This window comes from Tachyglossus aculeatus, chromosome 20 (genome assembly GCF_015852505.1).
Source record: "Tachyglossus aculeatus isolate mTacAcu1 chromosome 20, mTacAcu1.pri, whole genome shotgun sequence".
Lineage (NCBI taxonomy): Eukaryota > Metazoa > Chordata > Mammalia > Monotremata > Tachyglossidae > Tachyglossus > Tachyglossus aculeatus.
In genome coordinates, this window is record NC_052085.1 from 11,028,317 (window position 1) to 11,055,891 (window position 27,575).

The 27,575-nt window shown below is 48.0% G+C and overlaps 1 protein-coding gene across 4 annotated transcripts in view; it reads left to right on the forward strand.

Annotated features, from left to right (window-relative positions):
- ERICH6B (glutamate rich 6B) overlaps window positions 1-27,575 on the forward strand; it is a 49,438-nt gene that overhangs the window by 14,209 nt on the left and 7,654 nt on the right. For 3 of the 4 annotated variants that reach the window (XM_038761503.1, XM_038761504.1, XM_038761502.1), the window contains exons 5-17: window positions 3,616-3,660; window positions 4,591-4,662; window positions 7,408-7,499; window positions 10,555-10,662; window positions 12,005-12,159; window positions 14,685-14,746; window positions 16,076-16,233; window positions 20,413-20,498; window positions 21,224-21,376; window positions 21,926-22,154; window positions 24,716-25,311; window positions 25,549-26,024; window positions 26,741-26,922. In XM_038761503.1, coding sequence (XP_038617431.1) covers window positions 3,616-3,660; window positions 4,591-4,662; window positions 7,408-7,499; window positions 10,555-10,662; window positions 12,005-12,159; window positions 14,685-14,746; window positions 16,076-16,233; window positions 20,413-20,498; window positions 21,224-21,376; window positions 21,926-22,154; window positions 24,716-24,937 — 1,382 coding nt within the window. In that variant the 3' untranslated portion in view covers window positions 24,938-25,311; window positions 25,549-26,024; window positions 26,741-26,922. Of the gene's footprint in view, window positions 1-3,615; window positions 3,661-4,590; window positions 4,663-7,407; window positions 7,500-10,554; window positions 10,663-12,004; window positions 12,160-14,684; window positions 14,747-16,075; window positions 16,234-20,412; window positions 20,499-21,223; window positions 21,377-21,925; window positions 22,155-24,715; window positions 25,312-25,548; window positions 26,109-26,740; window positions 26,923-27,575 lie in introns of those variants that run through there. The other variant, XM_038761505.1, reaches the window with a different exon arrangement.

Here is a 27,575-nt window from a genome sequence, read left to right on the forward strand (position 1 = left end):
GTCCCTCTCCCACATGGACCTTTCAGGAAAAGGGGGAAGATGAACAGATGTCTTGTTCTCATTTTGCAGAGGAGGAATTGAGGCCCAGGGAAGTAAAAAGACTTGCCCTAGGTCACACAACAGTCAAATGGCAGAGCCGGGATTGGAGGTCACTTGGTCTCCTGACTCCCAGCCCTGTGCTCTTTCCACTGGACCACACTGCTCCATTGAGCGAAGCCCTGGCCTCTGCTCCTACTGAGGCCTTTTCTTCCCAGGAATTCCAAGCGGTTTCCAAACATCCCCTCTAGTCTCAGGCATGCCGGGGAGGCCAGCCGAGGGCCAGGAATTGAAGTCCAGGGAGTCCACGATAAGTTATACGGTGACTGCTAAGTAATGCTGATGCCCAGTTTTTCTCCCTTGACCATATGACTAGTCACTATTACTGGGCTGGAATAGACCTCTGACCCCGTACTTTGACCACAACCCTTCCTTTTCCTCCTCTCTCAGCCCAGCTCCCTCATCATCATCGTCATCATCAATCGTATTGAGCGCTTACTATGTGCAGAGCACTGTACTAAGCGCTTGGGAAGTACAAACTGGCAACATATAGAGACAGTCCCTGCCCAACAGTGGGCTCACACTCCTGGTCTCTGTCTCATAAGATTTATGGTATTTAAGTGCTTACTATGTGCCAAGCAGTGTATTAAATAAGCATTAGGGTAGCCTCTGTCCCATACAGAACTTGTTTGGCTAAGTAGGAGAGAGAGAGCAGGTATTGACAGCCCGTTTTACAGATGAGGAAACTGAGGCATGGAAAAGTTAACTCATCCAAGGTCATGCTCTCAGTCAGTTAAGGACAATGCAGTGGTGGACATGATCCCTCACCTCAAGGAGTCTACAGTCTGGCGGCAAATACAGCAGGCAAATGGTATAACCGGGATTAGTACCTAGGTCCTCCAACTTCCAGGCTCATGCTCTTTTTCCCCCTAGACCACGCTGCTTCTTAAATCACATTTCCCCAGGCTCCAGGGCTAGCCTGGAAGAGGCCAAGCCAGAGGGTTTCTGGACTATGAGCCCCCCATCTCCACATCCCCTCTCTTCCAGACAGAAGCACTTTCCCTTGGCTCCTTCTGTCTCCGAAAGGCTTATCTCCAATGGCAACAGGCATGATTAAAAAAAATTGAGCAGACACCAGGCTGGACCACCACATCAGCCCCAACATCTGGTCAGAGCCAACCTAGAAGCAGCCATGGTATTAATTTTGAGGGCGCCTCCTTGGCACTAAACCCAGTTGGCTCTGAGCATCTTAATCCTCTTCCCGCCTCCAGCCCCAGGGGCCTCGCACCTTGGAAATAGTGATTCATGGACCACCGAGCCACGCTTCTCATCGTTATTAATAATTTAAATCCAGCCCTAGCGTTATCGATCCATCATTGAATCAGAGATTTATTTCATATCTGTAGTCACAGCAGCATTAAATTAGATTTCCCCCCCGCCCCCCCACCCACCTGCTAAACCCTGAAATTCTCCACTTGATGAAATGGTCTCGGGCTTTCAGGAAGCCGAGGAAAGGAAATGAAAAAGAGGGGAGCGACAGAGGATTCAGGGAGGGTGTTTGCTCTCTCAACTGGCTCTTTTTGGCTTATGTTGCCGGTTTGAACTCCAAGATAGTCCCCTGGAACCAGTTTTAACCTTTTATAAATCCAAGCGATCAGTCTGAAAGTTCTTATGTACTGTTGAAAACATCATCTGTTGAATAATAGCTTAAAATATACCAGCTGTGACCTTCCAAACATCAGGTTGGAAAGTATCGCTTCCCCAACGGCGTGCTCAGGGACAGAGGGAACCCCATTAAACCTGGATTTTTATTTGGCTTCATTTCCCGTGTCAATTTTTTCTGTTTTATATTAATAATATTAACTGTGGTGTTCAAGTGCCTACTTGGTGCTAAGCCCTGGGATAGATAGGGTAAAATCAGAGCAGACACAAGCCCTATCCCACGTGGGACTCCCAGTCTAAAGGGGGAGGGAGGACAGGTGTTTAAACCCCATTTTACAGATGAGGAAAGTGAGGCACACAACAGTTAAGTGACTAGCTTGAGTCACACGGCAGGCAAGTGGAAGATCCGGGATTAGAACTCAGGTCTTCCGATTCCCAGGCCTGTGCTTTTTCCACTAGGTCACAGTTTATCTCTAACTGAGGTTTGAAGCATCCAGTAATAATAATATTGGGCACTTTCCCTTGGCTCCTTGCTGTGTTCTGTCTCCAAAAGGCTTATCTCCGATGATAGCAGGCATGATTAAAAAAAAAAAAGAGCAGACACCAGGCTGGACCAGCACATCAGCCCCAACATCTGGTCAGAGCCAACCTAGAAGCAGCCATGATATTAGTTGTTTTTTTTTAATGGTATTAAGTGCTTACTATGTGCAAAGCACTGTTCTAAGCGCTGAGCACTGTTCTAAGTTTTGAGGGCACCTTCTTGGCACTAACCCCAGTTGGCTTTGAGCATCTTAATCCTCTTGCCGACTCCAGCCCCAAGGGCCTCACACATTGGAAATACAGTGATTCATGAACTACCAAGCCACGCTTCTCATTGTCATTAAGAATTTACATCCGGCCTTAGCCTTATGGGCTTGGGAGTCAGAGGTTGTGGGTTCTAATCCCGGCTCCGCCACTTATCAGCTGCGTGACTTCGGGCAAGTCACTTCACTTCACTGGGCCTCAGTTCCCTCATCTGTCAAATGGAGATTAAGACTGTGAGCCCCACGTGGGACAACCTGCTTACCTTGTATCTACGCCAGCGCTTAGAACAGTGCTTGGCACATAGTAAGCGCTTAACAAGTACCTGAACCACCCACCCTCGGCCCAGCCCCAAATCAACCTGGCCCCTATCAGACCAGGCCGGGCCACGCAGGTGTGTGGGGTTGGCAAGCAGCTTGGCCTCATGAAAAGAGCACGGCCCGGGGAGTCGGGAGACACGGGTTCTGAGCCCAGCTCCACCGCTTGCCTGCCGAGTGACCCTGGGCAAGTCACTTCACTTCTCTGGGCCTCAGTTTCCTCATCCGCAAAATGGGGATTCAGTACTCCCTCCTCCTTAGACTTCGAGCCCCATGTGGAATTGGGAATGTGTCCAATCTGTTTATAACGTATCTACCCCAGCACTTAGTCGCTCGGGTGCACCAAGTACCATAATCGTTATCGTTATTGGGCCCAAGCCGGGCTGGTCTTAGACTTCCAGGGGCCTTCAGCCCCTCACTCGGGCTTGTGCGGACTCTGCCCGGCTTTTAAATGTCAACACAGGGCCTGAGGATGACTTGCCTATGAGGCAGTGGCCAGTCCCTGCAGTCTCCCCTCCGTGCCTTCCCACCAAAGTCCAGGCTCCGTCCACCTGCCTGAAGAAGAAAGAGGAGTGCTTAGCTGAGCCCAACCTGTCCCTGAGTGCCCATCCCAAGCTGGACTGGTGCTGGCAGGCTTGTCCCGAAACCCCTGCCTCCGTGAACTTGTTCTGAAAGTGTTCTCTGTTCTTAAAAGTTCTTAAAAGTGTTCTTAAAAGTGCTCTATTCTTAAAATCAGTGACGTTTCTTACCCCTGTTTTCTCCCCCCCTCTCCCCCACCATTTCTGTCTACCCTGAACAGCCACAACCTCGTGGGCCGGGGAAGAAAAAGGGAGAACAAGTGAAGGTATGCGTCCCCTTTCAGAGCTATGGAAATCAGAAACGTCTATCCAGAGGGACCCGGTTTCTCCGTTTACAGGAAAGACCCAGAGGGCTTCGTTGCTGAGCCGGCTTGATCAGACAAAATAGGTCAACTTTTTGACTCTGAGAGAGAGTCACCGGTCAAGCCCAAAGAGTAAGGAGGCAGAAGAGTGGGGGCTGGAGCCAGCCTGAGCTGAGTTTTGGGCCCAGTATCTTGCCTAAGATCGCTGCCCCTCAGTCCTGGGGGAGTCACTAGATGGCAAGAACCAAGCGCAGTTGTCCCTGAGGGTTTGCCGGGACTTGTAACCCTTGGATCTGCCTGCCTCGCTTTCACAACGGGCTCCCTTGGCAACTCCTGCCACTTGGTCCAGACCGGGGAACCAACTTGCAGTAATCCGGGGTCCACCGACTCTCCCACTCTTCTGTAGGTAGAGGGACGGTTCAGGCGGGTCAGCTCTGGGTAGACTGGAGGATTGCTGCCCCATATTTTGGAGCATGATGAGGGGAGGAAGTGCAGCGGGGCCAGACTGGGGCTCGGGAATTTAGATGGAGTCATTAAAGACAGTCCCTAAGGCGGATATGTGTGTTTCTTGTTATAGTGTACTCTCCCAAGCGCTTAGTACAGTGCTCTGCACAAAGTAAGCGCTCAGAAAATACGATCTAATGAATGAGTGAATGAATGACCCGGCCTCCCCTCTCGATAGAAGTCCCCGTTGGATGAGGACTCTGGGGTTGGGCGCAGTCTCGTGAAGTCAAAGGGCCGAGATCCCGCCTTCCAGGATTGGCGATCTCACCAGCATTAACAGAACTGAGGCTTAGCTCGTAGTGTCCCCCGTCATCCGGAAGGGCAGACGCATCACATCCCTCCAATCCTGGACAGGGACCCCTAAAAACACCCCCCCTTTGGCCTTTTCAGAGCTCCTGAACGTCTGCGGGCCCGAGGACATTGACAGGGAAGAAAGCACGTTGTGGGACGATGACACAGACGGTAAAGGAGGCAGGGGAGCGGTTGGGTTGGGGAGGTCTGAGATCTGGAGCTGAGCTTGCCCTCCTCCCCCTCGAGCCCCAAAACCAGGCCGGTGGGTGGGGTCGAGGGAGTTGGGACTCTGGGACTCACCCAGTCGGGCCTAGGGAGGACAGCCGCATCAAACCTCCATGGGATTCACTAAGCTTTAGTATTCTCAGATTCCTCAGGTCAAATGAGGATGGAATTCTTCCTCTCTTTGTAGACTGGAAGCCTCATGTCGGCCAGGGATTGCGGTTGACTTGATGATCTGGCAACTGCCCCAGTGCTTTATCCAGTGCTTGGCATGCATGCTTAACAAATATTATTATCATAGTATTTGTTAAGCGCTTATTATGTGGCAGGCACTACACTAAGCACTGAGGTAGATACAAGCTAATCAGATTGGACACAGTCCATGTCCCAAATGGGACTCACAGTCTTAATCCCCGTTTTACAGTTGAGGTCACTGAGGCCCAGAGAATAATAATACTAATTTAGGTATTTGCTTACTATGTGCAAAGCACTGTTCTAAGCGCTGGGGAGGATACAAGATGATCAGGTTGTCCCATGTGGGGCTCACAGTCTTCATCCCCATTTTACAGATGAGTTAACTGAGGCGCAGAGAAGTTAAGTGACTCGCCCAAAGTCACACAGCTGACAAGCAGAGGAGCCGGGATTTGAACCCATGACCCGTGACTCCCAAGCCCAGGCTCTTTCCACTGAACCACGCTGCTTCTCTAATAATAATAATAATGATAGCGTTCATTAAGCGCTTACTTTGTGCAATGCACTGTTCTAAGCACTGGGGAGGTTACAAGGTGATCAGGTTGTCCCACGGGGGGGGCTCGCAGCCTTAATCCCCATTTTACAGATGAGGGAACCGAGGCCCAGAGAAGTTAAGCGACCTGCCCAAAGTCACACAGCTGGCAATTGGTGGAGCTGGGATTTGAATGCATGACCTCTGACTCCAAAGCCCGGGCTCTTTCCACTGAGCCACGCTGCTTCTTCTATATCTATTCTATTTATTTTATTTTGTTAGTACGTTTGGTTTTGTTCTCTGTCTCCCCCTTTTAGACTGTGAGCCCACTGTTGGGTAGGGACTGTCTCTGTATGTTGCCAATTTGTACTTCCCAAGCGCTTAGTACAGTGCTCTGCACACAGTAAGCGCTCAATAAATACAATTGATGATGATGATGATAAGTGAAGTGATTTGTCCAAGGTCACACACAAGTGGCAGGAATGAGATTAGGACCCAGTCCTCTGACTCCCAAACCCATGCTCTTTCCACTAGGTCACACTGTTCCTCAAATTATTATTACTATTTCAGCCCATCCCACTTCAAATTGGGTAACTTTAGGAAGTGGGGAATTCCTTCCCTCAAACAGAAGTTAGTTCACAGATCTCTGAAATGATCTGCAAATTAGCTGCAAAACTTTTAATTCTGAACCGGTTCTAAATTGGTTACCGCTTATTGATTGAGCTTGCCCGGATGTTTAGACCGTTCCCGTTGATGGTAATGAGGTTAATTGTTGCGTTGATTTCCAGTGAATCTTGGGAATTTGCTGATCTGGACTCGGAACTGCCAATTCTTACCGCTCCTACCCCTCCTGTTTCTTCCCAATAAATATGCATTATTCAATGGAATCCTTTTAAAATAAGATAATCAAGGGTGGGGAACTGGCTGAGGTGATTAAAGCTGAAGCCAACGATTCATTGGCAGTCAAAACGAGCAAACTAGAAGGCAGCGCCTCTTGGTCTTGAGGGGTTTCGCACCCGGCCCCACTCCACGGCCTCCTCTCACCTTCATGTGACTCTCCAGGAGCCTCACCTTAAAAGTGTCTAAGTTCTCCTCCCCTCAGAGATGTCAGTAGGAGGATTTTAAAGGAGGCATTCAAAAACACTGATGGTTTAGGGGGAAAAATGCTGTAGGAAGAGCCCCTCCCCACCCAAATCTCCCAGTTGCCCTGGAAAACCCTCCCTCGAGGAGGAAAATGAGGGCCGTAGTTAAATTCATTACAATAATTGAGGTGTATTAGGAGTTGACTTCGGGAGAAGCAGCATGGCCTAGTGGATAAAGCACGGGGCTGGGTCAGAAAGATCTGGGTTCTAATCTGGCTCTACCAACTTGTCTGCTGCGTGACCTTGGGCAAGTCACTTCACTTCTCTGGGCCTCAGTTGCCTCACCTGTAAAATGGGGATTAAGATTGTGAGCCCTACGTGGGACGGGCACTGTCATTCATTCAATTGTATTTATTGATCGCATACAGCCTGCTTAGTTTGTATCTGCCCCAGCGCTTAGTACAGTGCCTGGCACATACCATTTTTTTTGTCTTTGAAATAGAGGCTCCATTAGCGTTCTGCACGGGCGTCTCTTCGACACCTTGAAGATCTGACCCAAACTGTAGGCAGGGCCTCCCCCGCAACCCGTATTGTTTAATCTCAGCTCTGTTGGAGAAGGTGCAGGGAGGGATTTATGGTTTGGGTAAAGCGTCAGCAGTGCAGATTTGTGTTTCCAGAATGTCATGTTGTGCTTTTTTTCGTGGTATTTATTATATGCTTTCCGTGTGTCAAGCTTTGTACTAGGAGCTGGGGATAGAGACCATATAAAGTAGGGTCTAAAGATGATATACAGTAATGGTTAAAAGTTTTTCATTCTATCTGTTGTTTGCTTTTTTTTTTTTTTCCTCTCCTTTCCATCTGCCTTCAACTGCCTTCCCCAAACACAAGTCATCAATACCTTTTCTAGATCAGAAATATGGGACTCCAATTTGGATCTGGTGAGCAGCGGCATTTTCCAGGTTCATGTACCAACCAGCGAGGTGAGGCCCGGAAAACCGCAGAAGCTGTCGTCAAGGGCTGGCTCGGCTGCCCTCAGGGTGGACAGGGAGGAGGCCTTCCCCTGAGAACAGGTGGCAAAAAGGGTTTTCTTTTTGTTTTTTTAAAGATTTTTTTTGCTGGCATTTATTAAGCGCTTACTATCAATCAATCGATCGTATTTATTGAGCGCTTACCGTGTGCAGAGCACTGTACTAAGCGCTTGGGAAGTACAAGTTGGCAACATCTAGAGACAGTCCCTACCCAACAGTGGGTTCACAGTCTAAAAGGGGGAGACAGAGAACAAAACCAAACGTACTAACAAAATAAAATAAATAGAATAGATATGTACAAGTAAAATAAATAAATAGAGTAATAAATATGTACAAACATATATACTATGTGCATAGCACTGTTCTAAGCGCCGGGGAGGTTACAAAGTGATCAGGTTGTCCCACGTGGGGCTCACAGTCTCCATCCCTATTTTACAGATGAGGGAACCGAGGCCCAGAGAAGTTAAGCGACTTGCCCAAAGTCACACAGCTGACAATTGGCGGAGCCGGGATTTGAACCCATGACCTCTGACTCCAAAGCCCGGGCTCTTTCCACTGAGCCACGCAGCTTCTCCTAATATTTGTTAGGCTCTTACTGTGTGCCAGGCACTTTACTAAGCACTGGGATAGATACAAGATAAACAGGTTGGACACAGTCCACACGGGGCTCACGGTCTTAATCCCCACTTTACAGGTGAAGTAAATGAGGCCCAGAGAAGTGACTTGCCCAAGGTCACACAGCAGACAAGCGGCGGAGCTGAGATTAGAACCCAGGTCCTTCCCAGGCCTGTGCACTATCCAGTAGGCCATGCTGCTTCTGTAGTCTGCCAGATTTGACGTCAAATAATGGAGTGACCAAAATTATTTTCTCCTCTTCATTGGAGCGGTTCCATGAAGCAGGGTGGCCACTTGGAAGAAGTCTGGATGGCCTCATCATCAATCATCATCAATCGTATTTATTGAGCGCTTACTGTGTGCAGAGCACTGTACTAAGCGCTTGGGAAGTACAAGTTGGCAACATATAAAGACAGGCCCTACCCAACAGTGGGCTCATCACTGAGGGAAGGGGAAGTGTTACCGTGGGCCTTTGGGCCTCAGTTCTCTCATCTGAAAAAAATATCTGGGTTTTTTTGGTTGTTTTTTTTTTAATGGCATTTGTTAAGAGCTTACTATGTGCAAAGCACTGTTCTAAGCGCTGGAGGGGGGATACAAGGTGATCAGGTTGTCCCACGTGGGGCTCACAGTCTTCATCCCCATCTGACAGATGAGGGAACTGAGGCTCCGAGAAGTTAAGTGATTTGCCCAAGGTCACGCAGCAGACGTGGCGGAGGAGGGATTCGAACCCATGACCCCGGACTCCAAAGCCCGGGCTGTTGTCACTGAGCCACGCTGCTTATCTTGTTCTCCCTCCTACTTAGACTGGGAGCCTCATGTGGGACAGAGATGGTGTCTGACCTGATTATCCTCTATCTCCCCCGGCACATAGTACAGTGCTTGGCTCATAGTCCAGTGCTCTGCACACAGTAAGCGCTCAATAAATACGATTGATTGATAGTAAGCGCTTAACAAATGCCACCATTATTCTCATTAGAGTTATTAGTAAGACGGAGCTGGATTCCGAGTCCCGCAGCACGTTCTGTAGATGTGAGGGAACTAGAACTCCACTCAGCCGTTCACCTACCAGAAAGGCCAGCGAGTGTCTGCTGTTCGACTTCGGGCAAGTCACGTAAACTCCTCTGTGCCTCAGTGACCTCACCTGTAAAATCCATTCATTCATTCAATCGTATTTATTGAGCGCTTACTGTGTGCAGAGCACTGGACTAAGCGCTTGGGAAGTCCAAGTTGACAACATAGAGAGACGGTCCCTACCCACCAGCGGGCTCACAGCCTAGAAGGGGGAGACAGAGAACAAAACAAAACATATTAACAAAATAAAATAAATAGAATAAATATGCACAAATAAAATAGATAGAGTAATAAATAATAATAGTAGTAATAGTAATAATAATAGAAATAAATAAATAAATAATAGTAATAGTAATAATAATAGTAATAAATACTCTGTGTATTTGTACATTTGTACATTGTTACGTACAAACATATATTCATTCATTCATTCAATCATATTTATTGAGCGCTTACTGTTTGCAGAGCACTGTACTAAGCGCTTGGGAAGTACAAGTTGGCAACATATAGGGACGGTCCCTACCCAACAGTGGGTTCACAGTCTAGAAGGGGGAGACAGACAACAAAACAAAACATATTAACAAAATAAAATCAATAGAATAACTATGTACAAATAAAATAGAGTAATAATAATAATATATACAGGTGCTGTGGGGAGGGGAAATATTATATTTATATATGTATAAATAAATAAGCATATATATTTATATGTGCCTATATTTATATTTATTTTATACTTACATAATGTATATATTATATATCAATATATAGTCACTATAATATATTAATGTCATTAATATATTATGTAGTATACATTACATTATATTTTATTTTTATATTTATAAAATATGTTTATTGTGTTTATACAATATATTATATATATATATATATATATATTATGGATCTCTTCTTTGCCTTACAGAACGTTTTAATTTGAAGAGGTTGATGGGGATTAAGACTGTGAGCCCTATATGGGACATGGATTGGGTCCAATCTGATTGTCTTGTATCTACCCCAGTGCTTGATACAATGTCCACCTCATAGTAAGCGCTTAACAAAGACCATTTAAAAAAAAAAAAGCTGATTTTTTTTGTGGGGGGAGAGGGGGTTTACGGAAAGGGACAGACTATCAATAAAATCCAAATCTCCTTCAACGTGCCCTGATTCCTGTTAATTGCCTGGCTTCCTCTCCCCAGCATCCCGGCAATACCTTATGTTCTCTCCCAAGCGCTTAGTACAGTGTTCTGCACCTAGTAAGAGCTCAATAAATGCGATTGAATGACAGAAGCTAAAACACCTTTTTTTCCCCCTCTCTTTTGAGGATCAATTTATTGATGATGACGAGCTTCACAGCAGCTGCGAGTTCTGTCAACAGACCATCAAGCCTTTCCCGTCTGTTCATGACCTGGAAACAGCCCCCCTGGAGAACGTAAGCGGCAAGCCCCGAGTCCTTGGCCCCGATTCCAAAGCGGGTCCAGGGGGCAGGGCCAGTCATAAACGAGACAAGTTTGTGAATATCAAGTTTTGGGTGAATATCAAATACTTAAAAAGTGTGCAAATCCAAGCGCATCCCACCCCAATGGGTTCCAACCACGAGCATGTGCTCTCCCCGTGCCTCGTCCCTTCTCTGACCCCAAAAGGGTACGGGGGCTTAAGTTAATTAATAATAATAATAATAATAATAATGGCATTTGTTAAGCACTTACTATGTGCAAAGCACTGTTCTAAGTGCTGGGAAAGTCGTGGTCCTGAGGATGTGTGAGATCCTGCTTGGGAACTGAGGGCCTGGATTCTAATCCCATGTCCGCCACCTCAATCAATCAATCAATTGTATTTATTGAGCGCTTACTGTGTGCAGAGCACTGTACTAAGCGCTTGGGAAGGACAGGTTGGCAACATCTAGAGACGGTCCCTACCCAACAGCGGGCTCACAGTCTAGAAGGGGGAGACAGAACAAAACAAAACATACTAACAAAATAAAATAAATAGAATAAATATGTACAAGTAAAATAAATAGAGTACTAAATACGTGCATACATATATACAGGTGCTGTGGGGAAGGGAAGGAGGTAAGGCGGGGGGGATGGACCTGCTGTGTGACCGTGGTCAAGTCACTTCTCTGTGCTTCCGTTCCTTTATTCGTAAATTGGAACTATTATTATTACTATCGCTGTTGCTATTACTGCCATTGTTATTATTATTATTTAGGCCAGGCATATGTTTATGTGCCTGGTAATTCCTCAGAACTGGTGGTTCTGGTGACCTGAGAAGCGTTTTAAAAACAGAACAAATAGATAAACGTTCCCAGAGCGTAAAGACAGGCCCGGTCTCTGCCGTGAACCGTCTGGACGGGACAGACTATCTGGATTTGGTCGGCTAGCTGGTAAAAAGGGGCCAAGCTATAAGATTTCCTAACACATTCGAGCTAAACCTTTAAAGTCAGGGAAGGTGAGTCCTTTTAAGGGAGCCAAGAGCCACACACGACGCTAAAAATAAAGGTGTCTTTACAGCTTGCTTCCCACATTCCCGGGATGCCCCCCCCCCCCCCCCGCCGTTTGCTTCTCCGGGAATGAGGGCGGGAAGGTGAATCCTTTTAAGGGAGCCAAGAGCCACACACACTGCTAAAAATTAAGGTCTCCGTACAGCTTGGTTCCCACGCTGCTGGGATTCCCCCCTAGTTGCCTCTCTGGAAATGAGGGCGTTGTGAGAACACAAGCCTCGTGTGTTCCCCGCCTGCCTGCGGGTCTCTGACACAGTGTGGCCTGGGGCAGTTGGTGTGTTGCAGAACCTACCAGGAGGTGTTCAGGGGCCTGGTGCGAGACCTAATGCTGGCCCAGCAGTGCGGAGAGATCATCAGCATCGCCCCTCACCCTCCCCTCTCGCAAGACTTGTTGAAGACCGAAACCAGCGTGAAGCTGAACTACCTGTAAGTGTCCAGGGCGGATTGTGTCACTGGCCAGGCTTCCCCTCTGTGGTGTAAATAAGAGTTATGGTACTTGTTAAGTGCTTCCTAAGTGCCCAGCACTGTTCTAAGCATTGGGGTAGATACATGGACGCAGTCCCTGTCCCACATGGGGCTCACCCTCGTCATCCCCATTTTCCGGATGTGGGAACTGAGGCTTAGAGGAAGTGAAGTGATTGGCCCAAGATCACCCCGCGGACACGTGACAGAGCCGGGGTCAGAACTTGGGTCCTTCTGAGTCTCAGGTCGGTGCTCTGTCCAGTGAGCCACGCTGCTTCTCTTACCGTGGGCCGAGCTCTGCGCTAAGCGCTTGGGCGAGCATCCCCCGGGCCTGGAATGCCCTCCCTCTGCCCATCCGCCAAGCTCGCTCTCTTCCTCCCTTCAAGGCCCTACTGAGACCTCACCTCCTCCAGGAGACCTTCCCAGACTGAGCCCCTTCCTTCCTCTCCCCCTCGGTCCCCTCTCCATCCCCCCGCCATCTTACCTCCTTCCCTTTCCCACAGCACCTGTATATATGTATATATGTCTGTACATATTTATTACTCTATTTATTTTACTTCATCATCATCATCAATCGTATTTATTGAGCGCTTACTGTGTGCAAAGCACTGTACTAAGCGCTTGGGAAGTACAAGTTGGTAACATATAGAGACAGTCCCTACCCAACAGTGGGCTCACAGTCTGAAAGGGGGAGACAGAGAACAAAACCAAACATACTAACAAAATAAAATAAATAGAATAGATATGTACAAGTATCTCCCCCTCTCCATCCCCATGGTGGCAGACCTGCCGGTTCCGGGCATGGAACGTGTCTACCGACTCTGTTGTATTATCCTCTCCTAAGTCCTTATTCGGGGCTCTGTCCACAGTAAGTGCTCAGTAAATACCACTGATTAACTGATCCCTCTCACTGACTGACCGGCCAAACCACCTGTGGATCTCGTGGTCTTGGGCGAGCCCTCCCACTAGCTACGTTCCGGGTGTTGACTCAGGGAACGTTGTCCCCACTGCCCAGGAATTCGGATAGAGCCAACAAAGTACTGCCAATTATTAAATATTCAGGGGCTGTTTATATAATAATAGTAATAACGGTATTTGGTAAGCGCTTACTATGTGCCTAGCACTGTTCTGAGCACTGGGGGGATACAAGGTAATCAGGTTGTCCAACGCGGGACTCGTTCTTAATCCCCATTTTACCTAGGCAAAGAGAAGTTAAGACTTGCCCAAAGTCACACAGCCGACAAGTGGCGGAGCTGGGATTCGAACCCATGACCCTCTGACTCCCGAGACTGTGATCTTGGGAGCCCACTGTTGGGTAGGGACTGTCTCTATATGTTGCCAACTTGTACTTCCCGAGCGCTTAGTCCAGTGCTCTGCACACAGTAAGCGCTCAATAAATACGACTGATTGATTGATCTTTCCATTAAACCACACTGCTTCTCTTATACGGCTCATCCAGTCCTCTTGTTTTCTTAGTTGTTCAGGGTCCGATGATAGGGACGATGCAAGCCTCTTGCTTGATTCAACTAGTAATACTTGAGGTGTTTATTAAGTGCTCACTATGTGTCCAGACCTTTACTGGGTGCTGGGGTAGATATCTGATAATGAGGTTGGACCCAGCCCCTGTCCCACATGGGGCTCAGAGCCTAGGAAGGCGAGAGAACAGGTAGTGAATTTCCATTTTACAGATGAGGAAATGAGGCACAGAGAAGTGAAGTGACATGCTCAGGGTCTCACAGCAAGCAAATGCAGAGCCGAATTTAGAACCCAGGGCCTCTGAGTTTTTTAAGTAGGCCACACTGCTTCCTCCTCCTTCCTCCATGGGCCTTCTGGTTATTTCCTTATCTCCCATTTTGCTGCTGTTAGTGTCTCTGCTGGGGAAAATGGTTGAAACGAAGAAATCACCCGTGGATTTCAGTCATACTTGGTTTCCTCCTTCCCAAAGAACTAAAAGTTAGCCTTCGCGTAGTCTGCGTCCTCCTTGCTCTCCGCATGATGTTGTTGTGTATTCACACCTGGGTACGTGGTCTTGGTGTCCTGAAAAATGATCAAGGGAATGGCGGACGGGCAGACTAAAAGGGGGAGGCAGACTCTCTCCTTTGCCTGCAAAGTGCCAGGAACCAATCAATTTCCATCTGTCCAGCGAAATAAAAATATCCTTGATGCAGAAATCATGAAGCCGCTTTCTAGTGAAAGGATATGAGCTTCCCAGTATTATTCTGTATGAAAGTAGTATGGTTTATCAAAGTGATTCAGGCTGACATCCTGAATTATGTCTTGTCCCTGACCCCTGGAAGCTGACCCCACCCATGTAAAATAATAATAACAAGAATTGTGGTATTTAAGGGCTTGCTATGTGCTAAGCGCTGGGTTGGACACAAGGTAGTCAAATTGAACCCAGTCGCTTTCTCACATGGGGCTCAAAGCCTGAGCGGTGGGGAGGCCCCGATTACATTTTTCCCGTGCCAACTAAAGTACGTTTCTTTTAGGATAAAAGAGAATTTTAAGGAGTACCGTACGGTTTTTGATCAGCTACTGAAGTTTCGTGGCAGTGAGTATTGGTAACACCTTCACTGTTGAATTAGTGGGACCCAGTATGGCCTATCTAGTTATCTTTCCATTTGTTTCGTGGCCCACATAGCGGCACTAATCAGGAGGGAAGACAGGAATCGTAGCACCAGTGGGGGAAAATGTATTTCTTCCTCCACAGTTGGATCCATTTCTAGGTCCCGAGATTAGTCAAACGATATCAACTAGGCGTGAAGCTATAATAAAAACTGTGGTATGTGTTGAGCACTTCATCATCATCAATCGTATTTATTGAGCGCTTACTATGTGCAGAGCTCTGTACTAAGCACTTGAGCACTTATAATGGGCTAGGGCCTGGGATTGATACAGTAAGGTCAGGTCAGACTCCGTCTCCGTCCCACACAGGGTTTAGAACTCAGATCTCCTGACACCCAGTCATGCCCTCCAGGATTCAAGCAGGGTTTAATTATTTTAAAAATCAGTGGTCCACCCCAAATCCTATTATGGGGGAGTGGAGGCTGCTGAAAGCAAGGGAACTGCTATTAAGTCCTTGAGGGCAAAGATCAGGTCCATTTACTCTATTTTTCTGTTGTCCTCTCCTAAGTACAGTGATCTGCACCCGGAGTAGGCACTCGGTGAATACCTTTGATTGACAGATCCCCTGCCTTGAGTCAGTGTCCTTAACACAGGAGTGGGCAGGGAGGATTTGTGATAGAGCTGAAATATCCCACCTCACCGCTCTGAATCCTGAATCAGACCGGCTGATTTCGGGGCAGTCATATTTTACAGCAAGTAGCGGGTCTCTGAAAAAAAATCCGGTCAGATTTAAAACTCAAAGTGTAGGATTGAAGAAGGTGGAGGGCAAGGTGTGACACTGTTGGTGGACTGAACTGTTCGAATTCAGGGATGTTGTTGGGGTGGGGGGAGCATTCCAGGTCAGGGAAGAGAAGCAGTGTGGTGTGGTGGAAAGAGCCCGGGCCTAAGAGCCGGAGGACCTGGGTTCTAATCCCCGCTCTGCCGACCATCTGCTGTGTGACCTGGGGCAAGTCACTCCACTTCTCTGGGCTTCAGTTACCTCCTTTGTAAAATGAGGATTAAGACTGTCAGCCCTCGTGGGACGGGGACTGTGTCTGACCTGATTATCTCGGATCTACCCAAGGGGTTTACGTACAATGCCTGCCCCGTAATAAGCGCTTAACAAAAAAACATTTAAAAAACCGAAAGAAATCAGGGGAGAGTTAGAGAGAAGTGGGGAGGGGTTTGAGAAGGCCCCCTCAGCCGGGAATAATCTGGCATCATCTCCTGAAGCTCCCCAGATTCCCCTAACACTCTCCCTTCTTATCTGTTCCAGAGACCATCATCTCATTCAAACTATCCCAGGGTCTTGCGAGCCCCACCTGTCTCATTTCCCCGGCTGCCTCTCCTCATCTCCCTCTTCCTCTTCCTCCTGCCCCCACCGCTGAAGATCTGCTTGAAGTAGAGCCTTCGTGGGAGAAACAGTACTTCCAGGTAAGCTGCAGTGAGCAGGCAACTGCCTGGGTTTTCCCACTGCTCGCCTGCCCGAGCCTAAAAGCAAAAATAATAATAATGATAATAATGGTGGTATTTATTTAGGGCTTACTATGTGCCCAGTATTGTGCTAAGCGCTGGAGTAGATACAAGATCATCAGGTCAGCTGGAATAGATACAAGATCAAGTCAGACACAGTTCCCCTGTCCCACCCAAGCCTCACAGCCTGCTGGAAAGATCGAGGAACTGGGTTCAAATCCTGACTCTGCTACTCGCCTGCCGTGTGACCGAGGGCAAGCCACTTAAGTGCTCAATGCCTCAGTTTCCTCATCTGCCAAACAGTACCTGTTCTCTTCTTCCTCATAATTACTATAAGCCTGATGGCTTCCCCACAGCACCTGTATATATGTATATATGTTTGTACATATTTATTACTCTATTTATTTTACTTGTACATATCTATTCTATTTATTTTATTTTGTTAGTATGTGTGGTTTTGTTCTCTGTCTCCCCCTTTCAGACTGTGAGCCCACTGTTGGGTAGGGACTGTCTCTATATGTTGCCAATTTGTACTTCCCAAGCGCTTAGTACAGTGTTCTGCACATAGTAAGCGCTCAATAAATACGATTGATTGATTGATTGATTGATTGATGGGGGACAAGGGACAAGTACCGCTATTGTTATTATTGTTGTTTTTATTTTTTCACGCTATTTGTCAAGTGCTTACTATGTGCCAGGCACTCTAAGTGCTGGGGCAGATACAAGCTAATCAAGTTGGACACAGTCCATGTCCCACATGGGCTAACAGTCTTAATCATTCATTCAGTCTTATTTATTGAGCACTTGCTGTGTGCAGAGCACTGTACTAAGTGCTTGGGAAGTACATGTTGGCAACAAATAGTCCCTAATAATAATAATAATGATGATGGCATTTATTAAGCGCTTACTATGTGCCGAGCACTGTTCTAAGCGCTAGGGAGGTTACAAGGTGATCAGGTTGTGGGCTCACAGTCTAGAAGGGGGAGACAGACAACAAAACAAAACATGTGGACAGGTGTCAAGTCGTCTGAACAAAGAGAATTAAAGCTAAATGCACATCATTAACAAAATAAATATGAGGGATCTGAGGCACAGAGCAGTGAAGTGAGTTCATTCAGTCGTATATATTGAGCACTTACTGTGTGCGGAGCACTGTACTAAGTGCCAGGGTGACCCATCAGACAAGTGGTAGAGGCAGGATTGGAACCCAGGTCCTTCTGACTTCCCAGGCCCGTGTTCGGTCCACTAGGCCAAGCTGCTCCTCTGTTGCCATTGCTATTGTTATTATTATTAATTATTCTGGGAGCTGGAGAGCCCCCGCTCTCTTAGCTGTCACTCTTGTGGCCTGCACTGGGACGCTTTCAGAAGGCAGGAGAGCTTGGCGAGGGAAGCCCCCCGGATAAAACAGGAAAACTCCCAGAAGGCAGACGGACAGACAGGCCCTTTCCCAAAGGCGGAACTTCGGAAAACCCTCAGAGGGTTCCTTGCTAACGACCCTCAATGAGGAAAGCTTCCTCTACCTGACTTTCAATCAGTAGGTCAGTTATTCATTCAATCGTATTTATTGAGCGCTTACTGTGTGCAGAGCACTGGACTAAGCGCTTGGGAGGTACAAGTTGGCAACATCTAGAGACGGTCCCTACCCAACAGCGGGCTCACAGTCTAGAAGGCGGAGACAGAACAAAACAAAACATATTAACAAAATAACTAATAATAGTAATAATAATGTTGGTATTTGTTAAGCGCTTACTATGTGCCAAGCACTGCCCTAAGCGCTGGGGTAGATACAAGGTAATCAGATTGTCCCACGTGGGGCTCACAGTCTTCATCCGCATTTTACAGATGAGGGAACTGAGGCCCAGAGAAGTTGAGTGACTTGCCCAAGGTCACACAGCAGACTACTGGCGGAGCCGGGATTTGAACCCATGACCTCTGACTCCAAAGCCCGTGCTCTTTCCAGTGAGCCACGCTGCTAGGTAGAATAAATATGTACAAGTAAAGTAAATAAATAAATAGAGTAATAAATGCATACAAACATATATACAGGTGCTGTGGGGACTAAGTGTTTGGGAAGTACAGTTTATAATAATAATAATGATGGCATTTATTAAGCCCTTACTATGTGCAAAGCACTGTTCTCAAGCTTACTGTATGCAGAGCACTGTACTAAGCTTTGGGAGAGTACAGTAGAGTGGAAGCGATCCCTGCTCTCAAGGAGTTTCCAATCTAGCGGCTTTTCGTGCAGGCACCAAATAATAATAATAATAATAACAATGGTATTTGTTAAGCGCTTACTATGTGCAAAGCACTGTTCTAAGCGTTAGGGGTACGCAAGGTGATCAGTTTGTCCCACGTGGGGCTCACAGTCTTAACCCCCATTTTCCAGATGAGGGAACTGAAGCACAGAGAAGTGAAGTGACTTGCCCAGAGTCACACAGCTGACAGTTGGCAGAGGTGGGATTTGAACCCATGACCTCCGACTCCAAAGCCCGGGCTCTTTTCCACTGAGCCACGCTGCTTCTCACTTGAGGGATCAGTGTCTGAGACAAACCTTTTGGGCTTGTTACCGGCTACTTAATGTCCCCAGGAAGAAAAGTTCTAAGATCGTGTGAACGTGTAGAGTGTTCTGCTTTTAAGAATTGAAAAGATTGTGTGAATGTGTTGGGATTAAGGTCCGCCTCATGCTTGTATAGGTGGAATGGAGTGGAGATTTGAGGGGATGCCTATAGAAATCAATCAATCAATCAATCAATCGTATTTATTGAGCGCTTACTGTGTGCAGAGCACTGTACTAAGCGCTTGGGAAGTACAAGTTGGCAACATATACAGTCTTATGTATATGACGAGGGAGGAACAGGAATGGGGGAAGGTGGTAAAGATGGAAAAGAGTGAAAGGCCCGAAAGGCTTCACTCTGAAGAGGTAATGGGGGAGTGAACATAGGTGGATGTGGATCCCTTCGGCTCAGGAAGGAATGAGAATATTGATGAAAGATTGAAGGGTTTGTCTTGGGGAGTGGAAGATGACACCTCATTTGATAAAGGGGGATTGGTCTGTGCGAAAGTGTCTGTAGAATGAGGTATGAATGAAGCACTTTAGCAGAGCCAAATAGCCCCAGGATATAAAGGCATGCTGCTGCCGTGGCCAGAATCAATCCCGTTCAGTTTAAAACCACAGTGGCCCCGTCCCAGGGCAGATTGCACTGTCCGCAATTAGCTGTTGACTTAGAGATATTAATCAATCAATCAATCAACTGTATTTATTGAGCGCTTACTGTGTGCAGAGCACTGTATTAAGTGCTTGGGAAGTCCAAGTTGGGAACATATAGAGACAGTCCCTACCCAGCAGCGGGCTCACAGTCTAAAAGGGGAAGACAGAGAACAAAACCAAACGTACTAACAAAATAAAATAAATAGAATAGATATGTACAAGTAAAATAAATAGAGTAATAAATATGTACCAACATATATACAGGTGCTGTGGGGAAGGGAAGGAGGTAAGATGAGGGGGATGGAGAGGGGGACGAGGGGGCTAGAGATGGCCCCTCTTCCTTTCTCACCTCCCCAGCTCCATCCCTGCCCACCGCCCCTGGGCCGTTCCCCAAAAGCAAACTGCGTTGGGAGATTTTTTTCCACCAAGTCAAAAGGCCTGCTTATTTTCACCCCCCCGCAGCCTCAGTGTCCTCATCCGCAAAATGGAACCTGTTCTCTTCTCCCTCGTGATTCCTGTAAGCCTGATACAGGGACAAATACCGCTATTGTTATTACTGTTATTTTTATTTTTTTAATGCTATTGGTTAAGCGCTTACTGCGTGCCAGGCACTCTGCTACGTGCTGGGGTAGATAGGAGCTAATCAGGCTGGACACAGTCGAGGCTGAGTGGATAGAGAACAGCCTGGATTATGTCCAACTTGATAAGCGTGCGTCTCGTCCAGCGCTTAGTACAGCAACTGGCACTTAAAGTAAGCACTGGATAAAAATACAAAGCAACAAATACCACAATTCGCATGATCGGCGTTATGTGTGGGGTGAGGAGAAGGGGTACCCAAGGGGTAACGAACGCTCTGGAGGGGAGGTGGTGGTCGAACTGGGCCGATCAGGAGGCCGGGCTCTTAGCGGGTTGCTTTTTCTGTGTCTCCCCAGAAGCAGCGAGGTACTGACACCATCAGGAAATATCCCAGTGGGAAGAAATTCTTCATTTTCTTTCAAGACGGGTCAGGCCAGGTTTAGTATCCCGAAACAACGTTCACCTTCGTGGCTCGGTGGAAGGAGCCCGGGCTTTGGAGTCAGAGGTCGTGGGTTCAGATTTCCAGCTGTGTGGCTTTGGGGGAAATCCCTTCACTTCTCTGGGCCTCAGTGCCCTCGTCTGTAAAATGGGGATGAAGACTGTGAGCCCCCCGAGGGACAACCTGATCCCCTTGTAACGTCCCCAGCGCTTAGAAGCAGAGTGGCTCAGTGGGAAGAGCCCGGGCTTCGGAGCCAGGGATCATAGGTTCGAATCCCGGCTCCGCCACACGTCTGCTGTGTGACCTTGGGTAAGTCACTTAACTTCTCTGAGCCTCAGTTCCCTCACCTGTAAAATGGGGATTAAGACTGTGAGCCCCACGTGGGACAACCTCATTACCTTGTTTCCCCTCCCCGGCGCTTAGAACAGTGCTTTGCACATAGTAAGCGCTTAACAGATGCCATCATCATTATTATTATTATTATCAGAACAGTGCTTTGCACGTAGTAAGCGCTTAATAAATGCTATCGTTATTATTATTATTATTATCTTCCCAGGCCGGAAGAACCTCGAGGCCCGCGTCGGTTGCCTCGGTTGACCGGCCTAGATGGGAGGGTCCCCCCCCTTAGCCTGTAGCGGGGGTTGGGTGTACCCCAAGGGTCCCGGGACCCCTCCCTGGCATCCGAGGGCACCGCCGGACCGGTTGTTTGCCCCTTAACTGGCCGCCAGCTACCCGTCGGGGAACTTGGCGGTGCTGGTGATTTCGGGCCCGCGGGAGCGGTTCACGTACATCCTCCTGGAAGACAACGTCCGGGGAAGGGTGCGGGCCGTCCTTGGCCCCAGGGGACACGTCACTTGCTACCGCCCGAACGGGACCATCTGGTAAGGCGGGCCGGGGCCGGGAGACAGTAGGCCACTGGGGGATGAGTAAAATTGCCCAGCCAGCCCATCATCATCATCATCATCATCAATCGTATTTATTGAGCGCTTACTGTGTGCAGAGCACTGGACTGAGCGCTTGGGAAGTACAAATTGGCAACATATAGAGCCAGTCCCTGCCCAACAGTGGGCTCACAGGCTAAAAGGGGGAGACAGAGGACAAAACCAAACATACTAACAAAATAAAATAAACAGAATAGATATGTACAAGCAAAATAGAGTAATAAATATGTACAAACATGTATACAGGTGCTGTGGGAAGGGAAGGAGGTAAGCGCTCAATAAATGCGATTGATTGAAGTGGGGGAAGAATCCAGCTGGGAATCATTACCAAACGAGGCCTCGGTATGGTCCCGGCAGGGAAGGTTATTCTGTGGGTGAGGAGGATACTTGCTCCGTCGACCCCTCCCAAGCGGTTAGTACAGTGCTCAGTCCGCGCTCAGAAAATCCCATTGACGGGTGGATAGACTGACCGTGGACTTCTTGATCTAGGGTGAATATGAGTCCCAGCTTGGGTTTCTACTTCCGTGAGGAAGACTTCAAGCCGAAAGCATGGAACTGGTGGGATCCCGGCCACCACGTCCACGCCCCACCCTTTCAGCCTATTTACCTGAAGCTCAACAGCAACTTGGAGGTTCGCATCTATACCCAGGACCGAGTGTTCGTCACCTTCACCCACCGCCCCCACAAACTCCATTTCAACGCGGGCACCAAACTCAGGGTATGTTGGTGTCACCCCCTCCTTCCCCGGCCTCCTTACCTCGCTCTGCATCGGCTCCTGAGGTTCCAGCTGTGGGCTTTGTGATCATTAATAATTGTGGATTTATTACTCTATTTATTTTACTTGTGCATAGCTATTCTATTTATTTTATTTTGTTAGTATGTTTGGTTTCGTTCTCTGTCTCCCCCTTTTAGACTGTGAGCCCACTGTTGGGTAGGGACTGTCTCTAGATGTTGCCGATTTGTACTTCCCGAGTGCTTAGTACAGTGCTCTGCACATAGTAAGCGCTCAATAAATACGATGGATGATGATGATGATGTGGATTTAATAGTAATAGTACAGTGCTTTGCACATAGTGCTTAATAAATGCCATCATTATTATTATTATTATCAATAATAATAATTATGAGGATACTTGTTAAGCACCTGTGGACCGTGGACTGTACTAAGGCTGGGGTAGATAGAAGATAATCAGATTGTCCCACCTGGCGCTCACAGTCTAGGAGGGAGAAGGATTTAATCCCCATTTTACAGATGAGGAAACTATTTATTTATTTATTTTACTTGTACATATCTATTCTATTTTGTAGTATGTTTGGTTTTGTCTCCCCGTTTTAGACGGTGAGCCCACTGTTGGGTAGGGACTGTCTCTAGATGTTGCCGATTTGTACTTCCCAAGCGCTTAGTACAGTGCTCTGCACACAGTTAAGCGCTCAATAAATACGATGGATGATGATGATGATGATGTGGATTTAATAGTAATAGTACAGTGCTTTGCACATAGTGCTTAATAAATGCCATTATTATTGTTAATAATAATAATTGTGAGGATACTTGTTAAGCACCTGTGGACCATGGACTGTACTAAGGCTGGGATAGATAGAAGATAATCAGATTGTCCCACCTGGCGCTCACAGTCTAGGAGGGAGAAGGATTTAATCCCCATTTTACAGATGAGGAAGCTATTTATTTATTTATTTATTTATTTTACTTGTACATATCTATTCTATTTTGTAGTATGTTTGGTTTTGTCTCCCCCTTTTAGACGGTGAGCCCACTGTTGGGTACGGACTGTCTCTATATGTTGCCAATCTGTACTTCCCAAGCGCTTAGTACAGTGCTCTGCACACAGTAAGCGCTCAATAAATACAATTGATGATGATGATGAGGCACAGAGAAGCTACGTGACTTGCCCGAGGTCACTTAAATGCTCGTTGTGGGCAGGGAATGTCACTTTATAATAATAATAATAGCATTTGTTAAAGCACTTACTATGTGCAAAGCACGTATTGTACTTTCCCAAGCACTTAGTCCAGTGCTCTGCAGACGGTGAGCGCTCAAGAAATATGATTGAATTGAATTACTGTGCCAGGCACTGTGCTATATGTTGCCACCTTGTACTTCCCAAGCGCTTAGTACAGTGCTCTGCACACAGTAAGCGCTCAGTAAATACGATTGATTGCTAAGTGGTGGGGTAGATGATATTGGGATAATAATAATAATAATGGTATTTGTTAAGCATTTTGGTATCGGTTAAATGCTTACCGCGAACCAAGTACTGTATTAAGCCGTGGGGTCTATACAATCCGGTCAGTTTCCGGGCCCACGGGGGGTTCTCGGTCTAAAGCTGGAGAGAGAGCAGGCAATTGAAGCTCCGTTTTACAGTAGGGGAAACTGAGACACAGAGAAGCTATGTGACTTGCCCAAGGTCACTTAAATGCTCGTTGTGGGCAGGGAATGTCACTTTATAATAATAATAATAGCATTTGTTAAGCACTTACTGTGTGCAAAGCACGTATTGCACTTTCCCAAGCACTTAGTCCAGTGCTCTGCAGACGGTGAGCGCTCAAGAAATATGATTGAATTGAATTACTATGTGCCAGGCACTGTGCTAAGTGGTGGGGTAGATGATATAGGAATAATAATAATGGTATTTGTTAAGCATTTTGGTATCAGTTAAATGCTTACCGCGAACCAAGTACGGGATTAAGCCGTGGGGTCTATACAATCCGGTCAGTTCCCGGGCCCACAGGGGGTTCTCGGTCTAAAGCTGGAGAGAGAGCAGGCAATTGAAGCTCCGTTTAACAGTAGGGGAAACTCAGACCCAAATGAGAATTTGTTTTTTCCAATAGGGAATTGGTTAAGCACTTACTATGTGCCAGGCATTGTTCTAAGCGCTGGAGGAAGTACACGCTAATCAGGTTGGGCACAGTAGGATAGGGACTGGGTCTGCTCTGATTATCTGGTATCTACCCCAGCTCTTAGAATCAATCAATCAATCAATCGTATTTATTGAGCGCTTACTGTGTGCAGAGCACTGTACTAAGCGCTTGGGAAGTCCAAGTTGGCAACATATAGAGACAGTCCCTACCCAACAGTGGGCTCACAGTCTAAAAACAGTGCCTGACACATAGTAAGCGCTTAATAAATGCCAAGCAAATATCAAATACTAAGCTAAGCGCTTAGTCCAGTGCTCTGCACACAGTAAGCGCTCCAGAAATACGACTGAATGAATGAATGAATGAATGAACTCTTGTTGTTGTTATTCCTGTGAACTGCAGCTGAAGGACCCGAAGGACCTGCCCCTACTGAAGGTGCGGGACTGGGCGGACCCGTTCCTCCTCGGCTCCAGCGCCCGGAGGATCCGGGGCCTCGTGGAGCGGATGCAGCGGGTCCTCAAGGGCCTGTCGTGCGCCGAGCTGGACGGCTTCCTGAACCCCGCGCCCCCCGTGCCCTTGGTGGAGCAGTTCCTCCGCCACGGGAAGCTCAGCACCTTCCGCTAGCGGGGGGAGCCCCGGAAACCCTCCGGCTCTTTGAGGACGGACTCCGGCTTTCGGATCCGCTGGGGCCGGCCGCCCACGGGGAGATCCTCTTGGCGCTCGGCCGGACCCACGGAGACCGGAGGCCGGGTGGCCTTTGCCAAGCCACAGTTTGGAGGGCTGCGACATACAAATTGCCATCTTCCTTGCCCGCCTGGTGGTCGTTTATTCCACGGAATTCTCCTCAGCCTCCTCCGCTCTCCTTTTCCCATCCAGGCTGGCTCGTTCCAGATCTGTCTCTCTCCCACGTGCTTCCTTCCTCTCCTCTCCTCTCCGTACAGGACGCGGGGCAAATGTTCTCCTTTCTGCCCGTGCGCAGCCCTGCAAGTTTGGCCCAGGTAGGCTGGGAGGGGAGAGCTCCAGGAGAGCGGGGCCGTGGTGGCCCTCGTCTTGGGGCCCCGAATGGCCACCACCCCATCCTTGCCCTGCCCTCACTGGTATTTACTGAACCCTTACTCCGTGCAGAGCACTCTAGGCAGTACGTGGGGGAGCACGGTAGTTAGGAAACAAGATCTCTGCCCGCTTTCACCATTCTGCTCTCTGTCCTCTTGCCTCTCGTTCGTTTCTTTCCCCAGGTGTCGGAACTGAACTCAGAATGGATCGACTCAGGGATTTGGTGAGCCGTTTGGGTACTAAGTGCTGTCATCCTGGAAAAAAGGCAGGCCCCGCGCACCAGGACTACACCTTTCAGCCCCAGGCCCGTTCTCTCACCGTCTGCGGGCTTCTTTTCTAGCGGACAGTTGGTTCCCAGCTGGTTGGGCTGGCCCGGCCAGGACACCTCCAAGTTCTGCCGCTTCCCTCCCGCGAAGAGGCTTTGGGGTGTGGGGCCTCCTGCGGCCCTTACTCCTGTGACATTTGCTGCTTGGGTCGGGGTTAACATCTGTGTTGTCTTCTTACCGGTTTTAAAACAAAAGGCTTTCGACATGTTAATTATAATTGTGACTTAAGTGCTTACTAATTGCTAAGCAATGGGGAGAGGGCAGGTTTTTAATCCCCATTTTACAGAGGAGGCCCAGAGAGGTTAAATAGCCTGCCCGGGATCGAACAGCGGGTAAGTGTGTTTTAGACTGTTTTTAGTTTTAGACTTTGAGCCCACTGTTGGGTAGGGACTGTCTCTATATGTTGCCAATTTGTACTTCCCAAGCGCTTAGTACAGTGCTCTGCACATAGTAAGCGCTCAATAAATACGATTGATGATGATGATGATGATGATGAAGTGGCAGAGCCCCTGATTTAGGTTACTACTTTGTCAGAAGCAAAATAGCTGACGGAGCTGAACTTAAGACAACTTGAATTCAGTCCTTCCTGGGTAACCCTGTTCAAATCACTTTGTCACTATTATTATTACTAATGATAGTACTGTTATGCCGTTTTACGTGCTCGTTGTGCTAAATGTTGTGGTAGATACAGAATAATCAGTGAACCCTGTCCCAGAGGGCACTCCATCTAAGAGGTAGAGAGAACACGTATCGAATCCCCAGTTCAGAACTGTGGAAACTGAGGCCCAGACAAGTGAAATGACTTGCCCAAGGTCCCAGAGTAGGCAGGGAGTGGAGCCGGGATGAGAAACAAAAGCTCCCGCCTCCCAGTCCCGTGCCCTACTCCTTTGGGCCCGGAGCTTGCCAGTGCCCACCCTGAACCATCCTCGAGATGCTCGTAAAAGAGAAGTCCTGAGTGTTCGGGGTCACTGCTCGGGGCATCTCGGGAGCTGTACGATCTTCAAATAATCATTTCTTCCGTCTGTGTTTACAATCTCCCCGATCCAAGAGCGGTTGGAAAGAGCTCCTGGGAGTGGGAGCTAGCACCCACCCGCTTGGAAAACCGTGAGACGAACGCTTGCTCGAGCTTCCGTTGGATTTTGCGCGTGAAGGGAGGAAGCAGTGACCGGACTGGGGCGTTCTGGACAGAGACGGAGAGAAAGCACCGCGGACAATCGGGCGAGAACCCAGGTAAGCCCTCAGAGAGCGGCGGGACCCAAGTCGCCCATCTCTCCCCTGCCGTCGGCATCCCCATTCCCTTTTACAAGTGACCAACCCAGAACGCTAACCAAGCAGGCTGAAGGATTTCAGCGCTTACTTTGGGTGCAGCACTGTACTGAGCGTGTGAGAGAGCACAGTAAAGCTAGTAGCCACTCCCGCACCCACAGCAAACCAAACCAAACACAGAGGGGGTTTTCCGTGAGCCTGTTGTTGGGTAGGGACCGTCTCTATACATTGCCGACTTCATTCAGTCATATTTATTGAGCGCTTACTGTGTGCAGAGCACTGTACTAAGCGCGTGGGAAGTACAAGTTGGCAGCGTATAGAGACGGCCCCTACCCAACAGCGGGCTCACAGTCTAGAAGGGGGAGATAGACAACAAAACAAAATAAATAGAATAGTAAATATGTACCAGTAAAATAGAGTAATAAATCTGTACAGACATACTGTTCAGCGCTTAGAACAGTGCTTTGCACATAGTAAGCGCTTAATAAATGCCATTATTATTATTATATATGTGGGGAGGGGAAGGAGGTAGGGCGGAGGTGGGGTGCGGAGGGGGAGAGGAAGGAGAAGGGGCGAGGTGATGGACAGCCTTGAAGCTAAGAGTGAGGAGTTTTTGC